At 43.2% G+C, this 21,982-nt stretch overlaps 1 protein-coding gene across 1 annotated transcript; it reads left to right on the plus strand.

Annotated features, from left to right (window-relative positions):
- The first annotated feature begins 4,793 nt into the window (after window positions 1-4,793).
- Window positions 4,794-20,522, plus strand: LOC120019474 (sialomucin core protein 24-like). The gene is made up of 6 exons (XM_038962774.1): window positions 4,794-4,974; window positions 5,860-5,922; window positions 18,777-18,866; window positions 19,600-19,716; window positions 19,878-19,955; window positions 20,127-20,522. The coding sequence occupies exons 1-6, from the start codon at window positions 4,905-4,907 to the stop codon at window positions 20,291-20,293; spliced, it is 585 nt and encodes a 194-aa protein (XP_038818702.1). The 5' UTR covers window positions 4,794-4,904; the 3' UTR covers window positions 20,294-20,522.
- Window positions 20,523-21,982: the final 1,460 nt, after the last annotated feature.

Consider the following 21,982-nt stretch of genomic DNA (forward strand, 5'->3'; position numbering starts at 1 on the left):
CTAAAATATACATGGTGTACAGTACATATTCGTTTGCTGAACTAGTTTTTTACTGATGTCCTAAAACCCTTTTGTTTATCAGTTTTAATTCACCACACCACAGGACGATTAAGCGGGTGCAAATATATTTACACCACACAAATCTGGGTGAGGGGTTGTTGAAAGGCCTACCCTGTTTTTCTCTGGTTTATGCCAACCAAACAACTGGCAGCCTTGCCTGGGAACTTTGTTGTTTTCTTTTTTATGTTTCTGTAATACCATGTTTGTAAATACTCTACATGATCAAAAGTATGTGGACACCTGCTCATCGAACATCTCATTCCAAAATCATGGGCATTGATATGGAGTTGGTCACCCCTTTGCTGCTATAACAGCCTCCACTCTTCTGGGAAGGCTTTCCACTAGATGTTGGAACATTGCTGCGGGGACTTGCTTCCACTCAGCCAAAGGAGCATTAGTGAGGTCGGCACTGATGTTGGGTGATTAGGCCTGGTTCGCAGTCAGTGTTCCAATTCATCCCAAAGGTGTTTGATTGGGTTGAGGTCAGGGCTCTGTGCAGGCCAGTCAAGTTCTTCCACACCGATCTTGACAAACCATTTCTGTATAGACCTCACTTTGTGCACGGGGCCATTGTCATGCTGAAACAGGAAAGGGCCTTCCCCAAACTGTTGCCACAAAGTTGGAAGCACAGAATCATCTAGAATGTCATTGTATGCTGTAGCGTTAAGATTTCCCCTTCACTGGAACTAAGTGACCTACTCCGAACCATGAAAAACAGCCCCAGACCATTATTCCTTTTCCACCAAACTTTGCAGTCGGCACTATGCATTGGGGCAGGTAGCGTTCTCCTGGCGTGATTCATCACTCCAGAGAACGCATTTCCACTGCTCTAGAGTCCAATGGCGGCGAGCTTTACACCACTCCAGCTGACGCTTGGCATTGCGCATGGTTCTTAGGCTTGTGTGCAGCTGTTCGGCCATGGAAACCCATTTCATGAAGCTCCCAACGAACAGTTATTGTGCTGACGTTGCTTCCAGAGGCAGTTTGGAACTCGGTAGTGAGTGTTGCAACCGACATTTTTTCCCACTTCAGCACTCGGCAGTCACGTTCTGTGAGCTTGTGTGGCCTACCATTTCGCAGCTGAGCCGCTGTTTCTCCTAGACGTTGCCACTTCACAATAACAGCACTTACAGTTGACTTGGGCAGCTCTAGCAGGGCAGAAATTGGACAAACTGACTTGTTGGAAAGATTGAATCCTATGACTATGCCACATTAAAAGTCACTGAGCTCTTCAGTAATGCCATTCCACTACAAATGTTTTTCTATGGAGATTGCTTGGCTGTGCGCTCAATTTTATACACCAGTCAGCAACGGATGTGGCTGAAATAGCCGAATCCACTCATTTGAAGGGGTGTCCACATACTTTTGTATATATAGTGTATGTATATACAGTTGAAGTTGTAAGTTTACATACACCGTGGCCAAATACATTTAAACTCAGTTTTTCCACAATTCCTGACATTTAATCCTATAAAAAAGTCCCTGTCTTAGGTCAGTTAGGATCACCACTTTATTGTTAGTGAAATGTCAGAATAATAGTAGAGAGAACGATTTACTTCAGCTTTTATTCATCACATTCCCAGTGGGTCAGAAGTTTAAATACACTCAATTAGTATTTGGTAGATATTTACCTTTAAATTGTTTAACTGGGGTCAAACGTTTCAGGTAGCCTTCCACAACCTTCCCACAATAAGTTGGGTGAATTTTGGCCCATTCCTCCTGACAGAGTTGGTGTAACTGAGTCAGATTTGTAGGCCTCCTTGCTTGCACACGCCTTTTCAGTTCTGCCCACAAATTTTCTATAGGATTGAGGTCAGGGCTTTGTGATGGCCACTCCAATACCTTGACTTTGTTGTCCTTAAGCCATTTTGCCACAACGTTGGAAGTATGCTTGGGGTCATTGTCCATTTAGAAGTAAAACTAAATGCATGCTCTTCAACCGATCGCTGCCTGCACCTGCCCGCCCGTCCAGCATCACTACTCTGGACGGTTCTGACTTAGAATATGTGGACAACTACAAATACCTAGGTGTCTGGTTAGACTGTAAACTCTCCTTCCAGACTCACATAAAACATCTCCAATCCAAAGTTAAATCTAGAATTGGCTTCCTATTTCGCAAAAAGGCATCCTTCACTCATGCTGCCAAACATACCCTCGTAAAACTGACCATCTTACCGATCGTCAACTTCGGCGATGTCATTTACAAAATAGCCTCCAACACCCTACTCAACAAATTGGATACAGTCTATCACAGTGCCACCCGTTTTGTCACCAAAGCCCCATATACTACCCACCACTGCGACCTGTACGCTCTCGTTGGCTGGCCTTCGCTTCATACTCGTCGCCAAACCCACTGGCTCCAGGTCATCTACAAGACCCTGCTAGGTAAAGTCCCACCTTATCTCTGCTCGCTGGTCACCATAACAGCACCCACCCGTAGCACGCGTTCCAGCAGGTATATCTCACTTGTCACCCCCAAAGCCAATTCCTCCTTTGGCCGCCTCTCCTTCCAGGTCTCTGCTGCCAATGACTGGAACGAATTACAAAAATCTCTGAAACTGGAAACACTTATCTCCCTCACCAGCTTTAAGCACCAGCTGTCAGAGCAGATCACAGAACCTGTACATAGCCCATCTATAAATAGCCCAAACAACTACCTCTTCCCCTACTGTATTTATTTATTTAGCTCCTTTGCACCCCAGTATTTCTACTTTGCACACTCATCTACTGTCAAATCTACCATTCCAGTGTTTTAATTGCTATATTGTATTTACTTTGCCACCATGGCTTATTGCCTTTACCTCCCTTATCTCACCTCATTTGCTCACATTGTATATAGACTTATTTTTCTACTGTATTATTGAGTGTATGTTTGTTTTACTCCAAGTGTAACTCTGATGTTATATGTGTCGAACTGCTTTGCTTTATCTTGGCCAGGTCGCAGTTGTAAATTAGAAGTTGTTCTCAACTTGCCTACCTGGTTAAATAAAGGTGAAATAAATAAAATAAAATTTGCAACCAAGCTTCAACTTCCTGACTGATGTCTTGAGATGTTGCTTCAATAGATCCACATAATTTCCCTCCCTCATGATGCCATCTATTTTGTGACGTGCACCAGTCCCTACCGCAGCAAAGCACCCCCACAACATGATGCTGCCACCCCCGTACTTCACGGTTGGGATGGTGTTCTTCGGCTTGCAAGCATCCCCCTTTTCCCTCCAAACATAACAATGGTCATTATGACCAAACAGTTATATTTTTGTTTCATCAGACCAGAGGACAATTCTACAAAAAGTACGATCTTTGTCCCCATGTGCAGTTGCAAACCGTAGTCTGGCTTTTTTATGGTGGTTTTGGAGCAGTGGCTTCTTCCTTGCTGAGCGGCCTTTCAGGTTATGTCGATATAGGACTTGTTTTACTGTGGATATAGATACTTTTGTACCCATTTCCTCCAGCATCTTCACATGGTCCTTTGCTGTTGTTCTGGGATTGATTTGCACTTTTCGCACCAAAGTACTTTGATCTCTAGGAGACAGAACGTGTCTCCTTCCTGAGCAGTATGACGGCCGCGTGGTCCCATGGTGTTTATACGCGTACTATTGTTTGTACAGATGAACGTGGTACCATCAGGCGTTTGGAAATTGCTCCCAGGGATGAACCAGACTTGTGGTCTACAATTTATTTCTGAGGTCTTGGCTGATTTCTTTTGATTTTCCCATGATGTCAAGCAAAGAGGCACTGAGTTTGAAGGTAGGCCTTGAAATACAGCCACAGGTACACCTCCAATTGACTCAAATTATGTCAATTAGCCTATCAGAAGCTTCTAAAGCCATGACATCATTTTCTGGAATTTTCCAAGCTGTTTAAAGGCATAGTCAACTTAGTGTGTGTAAACTTCTGACCCACTGGAATTGTGATACAGTGAGTTATAAGTGAAATCATCTGTCTGTAAACAATTGTTAGTTGTGACATGCAGAAAGTAGATATCCTAACTGACCAAAACTATAGTTTGTTAACAAGAAATTTGTGGAGTGGTTGAAAAACAAGTTTTAATGACTCCAACCTAAGTGTATGTAAACTTCAGACTTCAACTGTAGCTTTTTTCGACCCAGAAATAAAAGCTAGATAGAGATGTCGTGTACCCTGTATATGTGAAACAATCATTCCCCCCTAAAAATGACTTGTCTGTTGATTCAATCCCTCCTCTCTGAGTAAACCAAAGCAAAGACTCGTCCAAACCAAAGACTTGTGGCATTTCTAGTCCTCATTTTGTTGTGGTGGACTATACAGGAAATGGTATCTTGACCTAAAAGAGGCCACAAAAACAGTAGGCATGCTGTCCAAATTCCTGCACTGTAGTGTACAGTCAGAACAGAACTAAATAAAAAAAAGTTATAACCAGGGGCTGTGAGTTGGTTGGCATGTATTATCTGTTTGTTTCATCAACAAGTGATTCTATATCAGCAGATGATATGCAAGAATGAAATCCTCTGGTTATTTCAATTGTGATTCATGACAGGTGTGAGTTTCTTTCAGGAGAATTAAACATGTTGCCACTTACCCGAGACAAGTTATTATAACTGTGCCACTCTGCAATGAAGTAGTATAAACAGGAGGTCCGTGTTTTTAAGTACAGTATACTGTGAAATAAAGTCAGTACTGGACGTCTTACTTCACGACATCTCTTTACCCCTCCCTGCAAGTAAGCAATAAAAAGTGCCACATGACCTGTGTAGAAGGAAGTAGCAAGTTAGCAACAAGCCCCGTATCCAGCAGATATCCAGATCTCTCTTGCGACTATAATTCGGGTAGAACAAATTGAGGAAAAATAGAAATTAAACAACATGTTCTTAAAACTTGTGTACGTTACATTGGTACTCGCATTGGTGAGTGCAACAACAGCTCCAGACGTAGGTAAGTTTGCGACCTACGAAGCACAGCACAACCTGTTCTTGCGCTTTCTGCATTGTAAAGCCAGCGAGCGAGCTAGCTAACGTTAGCTAGCTAACTAAGGAGAGGTAACTGCGCGAGACGTTTGAGTGCATATTTATGTCACATGTCTATCTAGTTCCCCCGAATGTGACTGCAAACAGTTTGTTTAAATTATTTGTGCGAATCCCACGTGTTGTCAAATCAGGTCAAGCTAGTTGGTTTTTATAAGGATATGTACGGAGCTTAGCCAGCTAGCTAACAGACTGCGCGCGCGCGACATCAAGCAGCCCACGTTATCGTCCTCTAACTAGCTTTTAGAATAAAAAAATACTAACGCCAGCCAGCAACCCTAAACTTACAGGCAAATGTATCGCTTTTAATTGACCCTTTCACAACAACTTTCGAAAATGGATGGTTAGTGAATCGGCCAGCTATTCTCTTGTTGCCCATGTCCAGCTGGCTGTTATCATATGCAACAACAAGCCTGTCAGCCTTGCGTCACATTAGACTTTTGTTGCGTTATGAAGCTCTAGTTAGTTAGCTATGAAGCTACACAAGTCACACGAACAGAGGGACAATGTTAAAGTCCCTCATTGACACAGGTATTTTAAATGTAATGCACTTGATGTTGACATGACCTTTCTCACCTCGTAACGTTAGACTGATTTCATGTACAAGGAATCGCTGAGTAACTTTACCACTCCCTGTGACTAACGATTTACATACAGTTGATGAGTAATGTTTTGCCTAGTAAATATCTCCCTGGTAGGTCCAATTAGGTCTATATCCGTTAAAGTTGGGCAAATTACATCTAACCTTAGTTATACACTTGTAATTACTTATGTTAATTGATGTTTCCCGTTTCAGTTGAATGTGCTGCACTTGAATGTGACGCATGTGTTGGTGACTGTCAATGGATGAACTGCACATGTAAGTACCTACTTTTCCTGCTCCTGCATGCATGATATTGTGGTGAAGAGTCATACATTTTGGCATGTAAGCTTAAGCCTACAATTTCCTGGGCCATACTGTAATTTTAATTTAGGAACATTAAACTACCAGACAGTATCGTTCTCTTTCAGGTACATTGTAAGCCAGTTGATTCTGTTTATTGACAATGTCATTCCAAAGGATCAAGAGGTAGCCATTTTGAGATGCAAGTCAAAAAGGACTGGGACAATGGGCCATTTGGGCAAGGCAGTGAACAGAGAAATGTGTGTCCTTAGTAAAAGTGTCTGCTTAGGTAGTTTAAGAAGCTACTAGGACATTTAGCCTCAAACCTCTTCCACACCAGCCATTTTAGAGAGTAGAGATATATCTGCTGGTCCTTGGACAAGAACACTTTGCTACACAATTATCTCATTATGATAATGGAAATGCCTGGTCAGACTATCATGATAAATGTCTTGATATTGTGGTCTCAAAATCTCCAGTGGGGATGTTTGTTCGTTTTTAGGCTTTGGTCGATGGTGTGATATACTAAGCTCCTAGATGCCTGAGTCATACAGCATAATTAAGCAATAAGGCACGGGGGGGGGGGGGGGGGGGCGCGTGTGGTATATGGCCAATATACCACGCCTAAGGATTGTTCTTAGGCACGACTTTGCGGTGTGCCTGGACACAGCCCTTAGCCGTGGTATATTGGCCATACACCACAAACCCTCAAGGTGCCTTATTGCTATTATTAACTGGTTATCAATGTAATTAGAGCAGTAAAAATAAATGTTTTGTCATACCCGTGGTATACGGTCTGATATACCACATCTGTCAGCCAATCAGCATTCAGGGCTCTAACCACCCAGTTTATAAGTCTTTATATAGCCAGCCAACAGCCTGCTGCTCTGACTGCCACATCCAAACTCTGTTTGCCTGTGGATGTTATCAGCCCAGTGAATTGAGGTTACAGGTTGTTTTAATTGGGTTTTGTAAGCCAAGCCCAGATCATTGCCCATGACACAGTGCTGAGTGATAAAGGTGAACAGGTGCGTCATTCCCAGGTATGTGCGTGCCTGTGTGTGTGATGCTGAGAAGAAGCAGAGCAAATCCGATTGTGTGTTTTAGGAGGTGGTGCCATTTAAGCTACGTAGGGTTGTGGGATGTTTTTAGAGAGCCTGTGTGTCTGTCATCATGATTTGCATAATTTACTTCAACATAGCAAACAACATAGTCCTATAATATCTAAATTGTGGGTGTGGTAAGTTGAATAGAAGGTTCCAGGCACATTATCCTCCTTGATTATGTGGACTGAGCTGAGTGTAGGCCCTCAGTTTTTGCGGTTACCACTAAAAAGAGGATGATCCCAGCTGCTACTGTATTTATTTCTCGGCTGCACTATAAAACCGCAGTAGCCTACCCGGCATGATTTGAAAAATGATCTGCGGGAAAGCAGCTTCCATTCGCTATTCGAGTGCATATGGACGTCTTTTTTTTATCCTGCCCATTTGTTAATAGGCCCTTCTAAATCGAAACATGTTGAATATTAGAGTGAAATATGATCACTTGAAAAGAGACCAGCGTGTGCAGCCTGAGGCAAGGAACAGAGCGTAAGCGGGCCAAATTAGGCCCGTGGGCCGCCAGTTGGGGAACCCTGGCCTATGGCATGGCGTATAGCCAGATGACATACTCCTATCCTGTTTTACTGAAATACAGTTGAAGTTGGCAGTTTACATGCACTTAAGTTGGAATCATTAAAACTCATTTTTCAACCACTCCACAAATTCTTGTAAACAAACTATAGTTTTGGCAAGTCGGTTAGGACATCTACTTTGTGCATGACACAAGTAATTTTTCTACCAATTGTTTACAGACAGATGATTTCACTTCTAATTCACTGTATCACAATTCCAGTGGGTCAGAAGTTTACATACACTAAGTTGACTCTGCCTTTAAACAGCTTGGAAAATTCCAGAAAATGATGTCATGGCTTTAGAAGCTTCTGATAGGCTAATCGACATCATTTGAGTCAATTGGAGTTGTACCTGTGGATGTATTTCAAGGCCTACCTTCAAACTCAGTGCCTCTTTGCTTGACATCATGGGAAAATCAAAAGAAATCAGCCAAGGCCTCAGAAAAAAATTGTAGACCACAAGTCTGGTTCATCCCTGGGAGCAATTTCCAAACGCCTGATGGTGCCACGTTCATTTGTACAAACAATAGTACGCAACTATAAACACTATGGGACCACACAGCCGTCATACCACTCAGGAAGGAGACGCGTTCTGTTTCCTAGAGATGAACATACTTTGGTGCAAACTGTTTGGCCATAATGACCATCGTTATGTTTGGAGGAAAAGGGGGGATGCTTGCAAGCCGACGAACACCATCCCAACCGTGAAGCACGGGGATGATGGCATCATGTTGTGGGGGTGCTTTGCTGCAGGAGGGACTGGTGCACTTCACAAAATAAATGGCATCATGAGGTAGGAAAATGATGTGGATATATTGAAGCAACATCTCAAGACATCAGTCAGGAAGTTAAAGCTTGGTCTCAAATGGGTCTTCCGAAGGGACAATGACCCCAAGCATACTTCCAAAGTTGTGGCAAAATGGCTTAAGGACAACAAAGTCAAGGTATAGGAGTGGCCATCACAAAGCCCTGCCCTCAATCCTATAGAAAATGTGCGGGCAGAACTGAAAAAGCGTGTGCAAGCAAGGAGGCCTACAAATCTGACTCAGTTACACCAGCTCTGTCAGGAGGAATGGGCCAAAATTCACCCAACTTATTGTGGGAAGCTTGTAGAAGGCTACCAGAAACGTTTGACCCAAGTTAAACAATTTAAAGGCAATGCTACCAAATACTAATTGAGTGCATGTAAACTTCTGACCCACTGGGAATGTGATGAAAGAAATTAAAGCTGAAATAAATAATTCTCTCCTATTATTCTGACATTACACATTCTTAAAATAAAGTGGTGATCCTAACTGACCTAAAACAGGGAATTTTTACTAGGATTAAATGTCAGGAATTGTGAAACTGAGTTTAAATTTATTTGGCTAAGGTGTATGTAAACTTCCGACTTCAACTGTACATTTTATTCATATCATAATGTTTATTTCGACCTGCCTAAAATAAATAATGGATTTATTGTGATGGTGTATATTAAATGGATTTATTAGATTTTTTTATATATAAAAAAAAGTTTCTGTGTGGGTATAGATTTTTTTTATGCAGATGTTCCAAAGGCGTGCATCAGCGGCTTGTTTGCATCAGCGACGCTGAAAGTATTTCAAAACTGTAATATCTTATGCTTCACGGAGTCATGGCTAAACGACGACACTATGAACATACAGCTGGCTGCTTATACGCTGTACTGGCAGGATAGAACAGCAGCGTCTGGTAAAACAAGGGGCGGCGGGCTATGTATTTTTGTAAATAACATCTGGTGCATGATATCTAAGGAAGTCTCGATTTTGCTCGTCGAGGTTTTGCTCGCCTGAGGTAGAGTATCTCATGATAAGCTGTAGACCACACGATCTACCTAGATAGTTTTCATCTGTATTTTTCGTAGCTGTCTACATACCACCACAGTCAGAGGCTGGCACTAAGACAGCATTGAATGAGCTATATTCCGCCATAAGAAAATGCTCACCCAGAGGCAGCGCTCCTAGTAGCTGGGGACTTAAATCCATTTTACCAAATTTCTATCAGCATGTTGAATGTGCAACCAGAAGAAAAAAAACTCGACCACCTTTACTCCACACACAGAGACGCATACAAAGTAGAGGTCGACCGATTAATCGGAATGGCTGTTTAATTAGGGCCGATTTCAAGTTTTCATAACAATCGGAAATCGGTAATTTTGGACGCCGATCATTTATTTTTATTTTTTTATATTCATTAAAAATGTATATATAATAATAATGTACACCTTTAACTAGGCAAGTCAGTTAAGAACACATTCTTATTTTCAGTGACGGCCTAGGAACGGTGGGTTAACTGCCTTGTTCAGGGTCAGAACGACAGACTTTTACCTTGTCAGCTCAGGGATTCAATCTTGCAACCTTACGGTTAACTAGTCCAACGCTCTAACCACCTGCCTCACGAGGAGCCCGCCTGTTACGCGAATGCAGTAAGAAGCCACGGTATGTTGCTAGCTAGCATTAAACTTATCTTATAAAAAATAATCAATCAATCATAATCACTAGTTAACTACAAATGGTTGATGATATTACTAGTTTATCTAGCGTGTCCTGTGTTGCATATAATCGATGCAGTGCGCATTCGCGAAAAAGGACTGTCGTTGCTCCAACGTGTACCTAACCATAAACATCAATGCCTTTCTTAAAATCAATACACAGACGTGTATATAATTTTTAAACCTGCATATTTAGCTAAAAGAAATCCAGGTTAGCAGGCAATATTAACCAGGTGAAATTGTGTCACTTCTCTTGCGCAACAGTTTGGGTCTCCTGGCTCGTTGCGAACTAATTTGCCAGAATTTTACGTAATTATGACAACATTGAAGGTTGTGCAGTGTAACAGGAATATTTAGACTGATGGATGCCACCCGTTAGATAAAATACGGAACGGTTCCGTATTTCACTGAAAGAATAAATGTTTTCTTTTCGAGATGATAGTTTCCGGATTCGACCATATTAATGACCTAAGGCTCGTATTTCTGTGTGTTATTATGTTATAGCTAAGTCTATGATTTGATAGAGCAGTCTGACTGAACGAGGTGGGCACCAGCAGGCCCGTAAGCATTCATTCAAACAGCACTTTCGTGCGTTTTGCCAGCAGCTCCGTTGTGCTTCAAGCATTGCGCTGTTTATGACTTCAAGCCTATCAACTCCCGAGATTAGGCTGGTGTAACCGATGTGAAATGGTTAGCGGGGTGCGCGCTAATAGCGTTTCAAACGTCACTCGCTCTGAGACTTGGAGTGGTTGTTCCCCTTGCTCTGCATGGGTAACGCTGCTTCGAGGGTGGCTGTTGTCGATATGTTCCTGGTTCGAGCCCAGGTAGTGGCGAGGAGAGGGATGGAAGCTATACTGTTACACTGGCAATACTAAAGTGCCTATAAGAACATCCAATAGTCAAAGGTTAATGAAATACAAATGGTATAGAGAGAAATAGTCCTATAATTCCTATAATAACTACAACCTAAAACTTCTTACCTGGGAATATTGAAGACTCGTTGTCAAAAGGAACCACCAGCTTTCATATGTTCTCATGTTCTGAGCAAGGAACTTAAACGTTAAACTTAAGCTTTCTTACATGGCACATATTGCACTTTTACTTTCTTCTCCAACACTTTGTTTTTGCATTATTTAAACCAAATTGAACATGTTTCATTATTTATTTGAGGCTAAATTGATTTTATTGATGTATTATATTAAGTAAAAATAAGTGTTCATTCAGTATTGTTGTAATTGTCATTATTACAAATAAATTTAAAAAATCGTCCGATGTAATTGGTATGGGCTTTTTTTTGGTCCTCCAATTATCGGTATCGGCGTTGAAAAATCATAATCGGTCGACCTCTAATACAAAGCTCTCCCTCACCCTCCATTTGGCAAATCTGACCATAATTCTATCCTCCTGCTTACAAGCAAAAATGAAAGCAGGGAGCACCAGTGACTAGATCAATTAAAGAAGTGGTCAGATGAAGCAGATGCTAAGCTACAGGACTGTTTTGCTAGCAAAGACTAGAATATGTTCCGGGATTCCTCCGATGGCCTTGAGGAGTACACCACATCAGTCATTGGCTTCATCAATATGTGCATCGACGACATCGTCCCCACAGTGACCGTACGTACATACCCCAACCAGAAGCTATGGATTACAGGCAACATCCGCACTGAGCTAATGGCTAGAGCTACCGCTTTCAAGGAGCGAGACTAATCCGGAAGCTTATAAGAAATCCCGCTATGCCCTCCGATGGACCTTCAAACAGCATCAATACAGGACTAAGATCGAATCGTACTACACCGGCTCTGACGCTCGTCGGATGTGGCAGGGCTTGCAAACCATTGCCGGCTACAAAAGGAAGCACAGTCGAGAGCTGCCCAGTGACACGAGCCTACCAGATGAGCTAAACTACTTCTGTGCTCGCTTCGAGGCAAATGGCACTGAAACATGCATGAGCGCATCAACTGTTCTGTAAGACTGTGATCACGCTCTCCGCAGCCGATGTGAATAAGCCCTTAAAACAGGTCAACATTCACAAGGCCGCAGGGTCAAACGGATTACCAGGACAGGTACTGTGAGCATGCGCTGACCAATTTTCAAGTGTCTTCACTGACATGTTCAACCTCTCCCTGTCCGAGTCTGTAATACCTACATGTTTCAAACAGACCACCATAGTGCCTGTGCCCAAGAACACTAAGGTAACCTGCCTAAATGACTACCGACCCGTAGCACTCACGTCTGTAGCCATGAAGTGCTTTGAAAGGCTGGACATGACTCACATATCAACACCATTATCCCAGAAACCCTAGACCCACTCCAATTTGCATACCACTCCAACAGTTGCACATATGATGCAATCTGTATTGCACTCAACACTGCCCTTTCCCACCTGGACACAAGGAACACCTACGTGAGAACGCTGTTCATTGACTACAGCTCAGCGTTCAACACCATAGTGCCCTCAAAGCTCATCACTAAGCTAAGGACCCTGGGACTAAACACCTCCCTCTGCAACTGGATCCTGGACTTCCTGACGGGCAGCCGCAGGTGGTAAGGGTAGGTAACAACACATCCGCCATGCTGTTCCTCAACACAGGTGCCCCTCAGGGGTGCGTGCTCAGTCCCCTCCTGTACTCCTGTTCACTCATGACTGCACGGCCAGGCACGACTCCAACACCAAGTTTGCCGATGACAACAATGGTAGGCCTGATCACCGACAACGACGAGACAGCCTATAGAGTGGAGGTCAGACACCTGGCCGTGTGGTGCCAGGACAACAACCTATCCCTCAACGTGATCAAGACAAAGTAGATGATTGTGGACTACAGGAAAAAGAGGACCGAGCACGCCCCCATTCTCATTGACGGGACTGCAGTGGAGCAGGTTGAGAGCTTCAAATTCCTTGGTGTCCACATCACCAACAAACTAACATGGTCCAAGCACACCAAGACAGTCGTGAGGAGGGCACGACAAAGCCTATTCCCACACACGAGACTGAAATTTTGGCATGGGTCCTCAGATCCTCAAAAGATTCTACAGCTGCACCATCGAGAGCATCCTGACTGGTTGCATCACTACCTGGTATGGCAACTGCTTGGCCTCCGACAACAAGGTGCGAACGGCCCAGTAGATCACTGGGGCCAAGCTCCCTGCCATCCAGGACCTCTATACCAGGCGGTGTCAGAGGAAGGCCCTAAAAATTGTCAAAGACTCCAGCCACCCTAGTCATAGACTGTTCTCTCTGCTACCGCATGGCAAGCGGTACCAGAGCGCCAAGTCTAGGTCCAAAAGGCTTCTCAACAGCTTCTACCCCCAAGCCTAAAGACTCCCGAACAGGTAATCAAATGGCCTCCCAGACTATTTGTATTGCCCCCCCCCCCCCCCCCCCCCCCCCCTTTACACCGCTGCTACTCTGTTATTATCTATGCATAGTCACTTTAATAACTTGACCTACATGTACATATTACCTCAACTTACCAGTGCCCCCGCACATTGACTCTGTACCGGTACCCCCCTGTATATAGTCTCGCTATTGTTATTTTACTGTTTACTTGTTACTTTTATTTCTTATCTGTATCTTGTTTTGTTTTTTTAACTGCATTGTTGGTTAGGGGCTTGTAATTAAGCATTTCACTGTAAGGTCTACACCTGTTGTATTCAGCACATGTGACTAATAAAATTTGATTTGATATCAATATTTGCACATAAAGGTATTTCCACCTCCATTTCTCCCGTAATTCATTTTACAAGACAAAGATCCCACCATGTCGAACAAACTAATTCTGTCGCATATATAAAATTGTACCCTAATTACTTGTTTCCATCACAGCTGTTGTGAATTATATATTTTTTAATAAGGTATGACTTTATTCTGATTTAAAAACTGTGGATGGAAACGTGGTTAATGACTGACAGACAAAATCCCCACAGCGCTGTGTCACACACCAGAACGAACAACGAGCAGTCTCTCTCTCTCTCTCTCACACACACACACACACCAGAACTAACGTCTCTCACCACACAGTAGGTCGGAGGTCTGAACTAATGCTTCTCACAAGCCCTACAACAGGATCACCAATTAGATATGAACTCAGTAAATCTGAAAGTTCACACAGACTGACCGTGGAGAGGGCCATTCTAAAGTTGGCTACAATACAGACCCAGCACACTTAGGCCCAGGTAATGACCCAGCTCATTGTGGTGAGTTACTGCAAGCCCCACTGTTATTACCAGATTTATCATTGGTTTAGGGATTTCATGTAAACAACGCATAGGCCTCAAAGGGGCTCCATTTTTGTTCTGAAGGCTGTATTTTAATCCCACTGAGCTTCACATGTCCGCTGGTTTAGCTCAAAGTGTACTGGTCTGGATGTAAGAAACACAAAGCGTTATGCAGCACTAGGCGCTTTAAGGATTTCCCCTCTGACAATCCTCTTCCCTCCGCTCTCTCTCACTGGATGCCCCTTGCAGTGGGTTTGTCTCACACTGATGTCAAGATCCTTCTGGAATATGCCACCTTTCATAGCTGCCTGTGAGGTAACAGCCACTTCTACCAATGGAAAAGCCTGCCTTACACACACGGATAGTGGGGTCACACACGGATGATCTTAATTGCATATTCCTCGTGTCCTCTCGTCTCCTTCTCAAAACCCCATTGGATGAGAGAACCAGAGGTCCCTCCCCTCTGACGTTCTCCTCCAGTGGGGTTTTGAGAAGGAGAGAATGCGAGGAGTATGCAATTAAGATGCTCCACTACTTAGCAAGACTAGGGTAGTGGCAGTGCTCAAAGTTTCAGAACAGTACGAGCATGAGATAAATCACCTGTAGGTTTCTGTTAAAGTTGATGTGTTTATGCTATGACCAGCAGCAAGTCTACCTAGCTTTATTGATATCACGCTGTTTCTTTATCAAATCAAACTTTATTGGTTGCGTACACAGATTGAGATGTTCTTGCCAGTGCAGTGAAATGCTTGTGTTTCTAGCTCCAACACTGCAGCAATATCTAACAATACACACACACACAAATAAATATAGGGCGTTTTAACACTTGGTCCCTTAAAGACATTTTCTGTGAACTCAAGGAAGTTGGCTTAATTTGTTGTGCAGTGGGCACACACGAAAGCGGTGGTCACCAACCGGTTGATGGCCAAAAATGTACAGTGCATTCGGAAAGTATTCAGACCCCTTGACTTTTTCCACATTTTGTGTCGTTACAGCCTTACTCTAAAATCGATTTAAAACCAATAAAAAAGCTACACACAATACCCCATAATCACAAAGCGAAAATGGGTTTCATGACGTTTTTGCAAATTGATTAAAAAAACATACCTTATTTATATAAGTGTTCAGACGCTTTGCTATGAGACTGGAAATTGAGCTTAGGTGCATCCTGTTTCCATTGATCATCCTTGAGATGTTTCTACAACTTGATTGGAGTCCACCTGTGGTAAATTCAATTGATTGGACATGATTTGGAGGGACACACCTGTCTCTAAGGTCCCACAGTTGACAGTGCATGTCAGAGGAAAAAGCAAGCCATGAGGTCTATGGAATTGTCTGTAGAGCTCCGAGACAGGATTGTGTCTCAGATGTCTGCAACATTGAAGGTCCCCAAGAACACATTGGCCTCCATCATTCTTAAATGGAAGTTTGGAACAACCAAGACTCTTCCTAGGGCTGGCCGCCCGACCAAACTGAGCAATCGGGGGAGAAGGTCAGGGAGGTGACCAAGAACCTGATGGTCACTCTGATAGAGCTCCAGAGTTCCATTGTGGAGATGGGATAACCTTTCAGAAGGACAGCCATCTCTGCAGCACTCCCCGCCAATTAGGCCTTTATGGTAGAGCGGCCAGACGGAAGCCACTCCTTAGTAAAATGGCATGTGACAGCCTGCTTGGAGTTTGCCAAAACGCACCTAAAGAACTCTCAGACATGAGAAACAAGATTCTCTGGTCTGATGAAATCAAGATTTCTAAAAACCTGTTTTCTCATTGTCATTATGGGCTTTGTGTGTAGATTCCTTGTGTGTTGTTTCATAGTTTTGATGTCTTCACTATCATTCTACAATGTAGAAAATAGTAAAAAATAAAGGATCCTTGAATGCGTAGGTGTCCAAACTTTTGAATGGGACTCATATCTCTATATAGATTGTGTGTACACACACTACCGTTTAAAAGTTTGAGTTCACTTAGAAATGTCCTTGAAAAGCACTTTTTTTTGTCCATTTAAAATAACATCAAATTGATCAGAAATACAGTGTAGACATTGTTAATGTTGTAAATGACTATTGTAGCTGGAAATGGCAGATTTGTAATGGATTATCTACATAGACCCATTATCAGCAACCAATGGCACGTTGTTAGCTAATCCAAGTTTATCATTTTAAAAGCCTAATTGATCATTAGAAAACCCTTTTGCAATTATGTTAGCATAGTTAGCGAACTGTTGTGCTGATTTAAGAAGCAATAAAACTGGCCTTCTTTAGACTAGTTGAGTATCTGGAGCATCAGCATTTGTGGGTTTGATTTACAGGCTCAAAATGGCCAGAAACAGAGCACTTTCAGAATAGAACCAGAATAGAAAGAGTGGGAGGTGCCGGTGCACAACTGAGCAAGAGAACAAGTACATTAGTGTCTAGTTTGAGAAACAGATGCCTCACAAGTCCTTAACTGGCAGCTTCATTAAATAGTACCCACAAAACACCAGTCTCAACGTCAACTGTGAAGAGGCGACTCCGGGATGCTGGCTTTCTAGGCAGAGTTGCAAAGAAAAAGCCATCTCTGACTGGCCAAAAATATTTAAGATGGCAAAAAGAACACAGACACTGGACAGAGGAACTCTGCCTCGATGGCCAGCATCCCAGAGTCGCCTCTTCACTGTTGACGTTGAGACTGGTGTTTTCTGGGTACTATTTAATGAAGCTGCCAGTTAAGGACTTGTGAGGCATCTGTTTCTCAAATTAGACACTAATGTACTTGTCCTCTTGCTCAGTTGTGCACCGGGGCCTCCCACTCCCTCTATTCTGGTTAGAGACAGTTTGCGCTGTTCTGTGAAGGGAGTCGTACACAGCGTTGTACGAGATCTTCAGTTTCTTGACAATTTCTCCCATGGAATAGACTTCAATTCTCAGAACAAGAATAGACTGACGAGTTTCAGAAGAAAGTGCTTTGTTTCTGGCCATTTTGAGCCTGTAATCGAACCCACAAATGCTGATTCTCCAGATACTCAACTAGTCTAAAAAAGGCCAGTTTTACTGCTTCTTTAATCAGCACAACAGTTTTCAGCTATGCTAACATAATTGCAAAAGGCTTTTCTAATGATCAATTAGCCTTTTTAAAGTGATAAACTTGGATTAGCTAACACAACGTGCCATCGGAACAGAGGCGTGATGGTTGCTGATAATGGGCCTCTGTAGATATCACATAAAAAATCTGCCTTTTCAAGCAACAATAGTCATATACAACATTTAACATTGTCTACACTGTATTTCTGATCAATTTGATGTTATTTTAATGGACAAAAAAATGTGCTTTTCTTTAAAAAAACAAGGACATTTCTAAGTGACCCCAAACTTTTGAACGGTAGTGTATCTATCCACCCCCTTGGATTAATCAGTAATGGGAAAGATCATGCAGTGGGGGAGGGGGCTGGCTATGATTTATGACTTTCCCGGAAGGAGAATGACTGAACTCACACTAGACTCCTGAGCTGACAAGCCCATCCCATTTGACTGAAAACAAGATAATACTTGGCTGTGGTTCAAACTCATAAAAGACACACCCTCGTCCACTTAACCTCGCCTTATGCCCTTGGGGGAATCCCTGTCACCATCTTGGAGGGCGGTCCAAATGATTCGCCAAGCAAGGGAAGTTTTAAAACGTAAGCCCCTCAGCCCTCGTTTTTAGTCGAGTTTGCGAGTGTACAATTATGTTCACTTTGGGGACTGAAACTCCCCATAATTAAATTTGCGACGATTGTACATCCGCTAAGAAACGTCTGCCAAAAATGAAAACGTCAACATTGAAGTGTAAGTAAAAACAAATGTAAATAAGTTATAAATTGTGCTACTAATGCACATGACGGCACAAACACGTCTTGTAAAAGTAATGATGTTTGGTTCGTTTTTGGAAAATTTTGAAATAAATTTTTTTCCTTCAGAAGTTCCAGCTAGGCAGGCTAACCGTTAGTTAGCTAATTAATTTGCTAGCTATCATATAGTAGGCATATATTAATCATTATACAGTTAATTGTAAGTAGACTTGCAATTGTAATTGACTGTAGCATATGTAAAGCACCCACAAGCTACCGGTGGCTGAAACACAATCATCGCGGGATGAACGAGTGACGAATTTCTGTGCAAGGGCGGTCCATTTAAAAATCATTCCTTCCTCCCTTACCCTGCAAGTGTATACTTGTCAGGCATCATCAGAAGTGTCCACTTAATTTGAGGGCTGAGGGGATAGGGTGTCTTCAGTGTTTGGAATGCAGCCCTTGTGTTCTTAAATGGCTCATGTTCCCTATGGTGCCAGGATTAATATAGTTTTCCTAAAGATTCCCGATCACCTGAACACATTTTCTTGTCTTTGTGTTCGTGCTCTACTGGAAAACGACATCTTTCATTGGTGCTTGTTTGTTCCTTTTATCCCCTCTGTTCAGTTACAGCAACTCCAGATGTCTCCTGTGTCAACGTCACCGTAAACAGTCAGAACATGAGCATAGGCGCCTGCTCCAATGAAACCTGCTCAGGTAAAGTCCAATACCATCACCTGGTTCATTTAAAGGCTACTCCAGAGGGATTACATGTGCTTTGTCATTCCAGTGACTGTCACTTTGTTAACATGACACAGGACTGGCCTTCAACAGAAAGTGACTGATCTAGGCATATGTAGACATTCTATATCTCTGTTATGTGGTGTCAGTTGCTTTCTCTCAATACTCTGAAATGCTTCCCTCCTTTCCTAATTGCTTTGTCGCTGCCTTCCTCCTCCCTTGTCATTCCACTGGTCCAAAAGGATTAGATGGGCGAAAGCTATTTGTATGAATTCACGCTATTACATTCACCTACCAAATCCTGTCAGATCAAAATGGAAGGCAGGAGGGGAATGCAGAAGGCATTTTGGGACTATCCAGATGTAGCCTGGTTGTTATGGTGGTATGTCTCTTTCTTCCCTGCTTTATACTAGGCCCGGGATGATACCAGTATCGCGATACTCATTAGTATTGTGGCAAGGAAACAAAAAGCAAAGCGGATTTAACTTCTTTAGATTAACAGCCCTAATGTTGGAGACGAACGTGATTAGGTTCTCTTCCAGAGTCACGTTTATTTTCCAAGCAATAGTGCACAATATTTTACGTACAGCAGGACCGTAGTGTTAGGTCTGCTTTGTGTTTTCATTTTTGCCTTGGAAAAAATATTGCAATACTGAAATCGTCACAGCCCTGCTTTATACTCTGTCTCTCTCTGTGTCGGTCTCTTCAGTGCAGTCTTTTACTTCAAGTTCAGCCAAACCCCCTACCCCCATCACGGCTGCTATCCCTACCCTCACCCCTACGGTCAGCAATGTCACTAACAGCTCTACCACTGAGTCCACCACAGGTAACCAGCAAAAACCAGCCTCTCAGCTGCTCCCTTCTAATCAGTGTGTGTCTACTGTGTGGCCTGATGGTTGTAATGTCAACCCTAAATATGGGTAAATGGTCAACTGTTTTTGTAAGTGGTGAAATGGTATTAAACTGATATCTTACTGCTGTGTCCAGCTAACCTGACCACTGCAGTACCAACCGCCCTGCCCACTAACGGCACCGTCCCAGTCTCTGACACAACGACTGCTTCAAGTAAGTTCCCATGCAAGCCCAGTCTGAAATCAAATCATATTACTGAATCAAATTACTGAATCAAAACTCAATTCCACCAGTGTATTATCAATATGTTTGTGGTTCTACATAGCCCTAGAGGCTAGTGGCGATACAGTGGTATGACTTGGCTCTCACTCCCACCCTGTGCAGACAGCACTGCGTCACCAGTGGGGCCCTCTCCTGCACCTCATAAGAATGCAACGTTTGACGCAGCAAGCTTCATTGGGGGCATCGTGCTGGTCCTGGGCCTCCAGGCTGTGCTCTTCTTCCTCTACAAGTTCTGCAAGTCCAAGGACCGCAACTACCACACCCTCTGAAGGACCCACACCAACACCTACTCTGGCCCCCCACCCCTCCCAGGCCAGCTGGAACCTCCTAATATCAACCCCCTAACCCCTGGCCATTGTGATTCTCTCAAACAGTGTTTCTCCCACAATCCCCACTCCTCATTGCATTGTGCTAGCAACCTGTGGTTTAGGCCTGTAGCCTGAATACACACATGGGCTGTAAACTAAACACACAACAGAAGGCTGCTGAGGAGAAGACGGCTCATAATAATGGCTGGAACGGAGCAAACGGAATGGCATCAAACGCATGGCATGTGTCTAATTCCATTCCGTTTGCTCCGTTCCAGCCATTATTATGAGCCATCTTCTCCTCAGCAGCCTTCTGTTGTGTGTTTAGTTTGGAACGGATACCATTCCGGCTCTAGCCATTAGCACGAGCCCGTCCTCCCCAATTAAGGTGCCACCAACCTCCTGTGGTACACACCCACATTTGCGCCACATCTTTTACTGGATGTAGTACACTACGCATTTCTCACACCCTGGTGCAGCCTTCAGCACATAGGATTACATCACTGTGTTTCCCCTCTCCTACTCCTCTCTTTCCCCCCCTCCTCATTCAGTTAGTCATTGTGACTGGAGGAAAATCAGCTTCATTTACTGCTCCTCTCCCCTGGCCCTTCATTTTAATGTTTTACCTGCCTGGCCTGCCATTTAAAGAGCCAACAGTCATTTATGTGAAGGACTTTCTGTTCTGTTGGAATATAGTGGGGCTGCCATGGCATTAGCTTGTGGCCTTCATGCACCTTGGTAACGCTTCGGAAACACTGAGGTCCCCTCCCCTGTTATTTTTCAGAATTTGATGACTGGATGATGCAGCATAGCTTTTATTCTTGTTTGTCGTGGGACAGATCTGGGCAGGGTTTTTCACACCTATATAAAGGGGTTATAATCAACTGATGGTAGAGGTACCTGAGAAACTCCAAACAAAAAGAGAACTAGAAGCAGTACTCCATTCTTTAAGTTAGAATATTCTGTATGAAGATGCCTCCATCTGAAGCGGAGGATGAGTCAAACTCTTGGTGTTAAGACACAGCACACACCACACGCTGCCAAGAGAGCAGCTCAATGCAATACACCCAAATCAATCCCCATTTCTACAACCCCCTCTGTCTTTACCGGCTTCAGCCAAACGGATCACAGTGAAGAGTCGAGTCAGTAGACTTGAGATCTTCCCTTAACAGGAAGGCAATCGCAATGAGTCAAGTCTTTGGGACATGGTCGAAGGGTTCTACAGATAAAAGATTGTAGTAAATATATGAGAATGATTAAATAAGTCTAATTATGAATTCAAGTGTTGAATGGAAGAGATGAAGATAAGACAGCCTGCACCTTATTGATGCGTACAGTGATAGCAGTAAAGTGCCTTTAATGTTAAATGTGACTTAAAGAGGGGATGAGTGAGAATTATGATGTTGCTGCTCTTCCTCCTAGCTGAGGCCTGAGTGTCGTTGTTGTGAAGTAAAAGCAGTCTGGTGACAGGAGCGGTAACACAGTGCTGATATTGGTGATGAGCAGAGAGAACAGAACCAGGGTGGTTCTCAATCCCATTTTTAATTCACTCAAACCAAGTAGTTACCTGAAATTCCAAAATGTTCCTCATAGAAGATTGGGAATGATTTCAATTTCAGTTGACTTCCTGAACTGGCTGAATAATTGCAA

Source organism: Salvelinus namaycush, chromosome 24 (genome assembly GCF_016432855.1).
Source record: "Salvelinus namaycush isolate Seneca chromosome 24, SaNama_1.0, whole genome shotgun sequence".
NCBI lineage: Eukaryota > Metazoa > Chordata > Actinopteri > Salmoniformes > Salmonidae > Salvelinus > Salvelinus namaycush.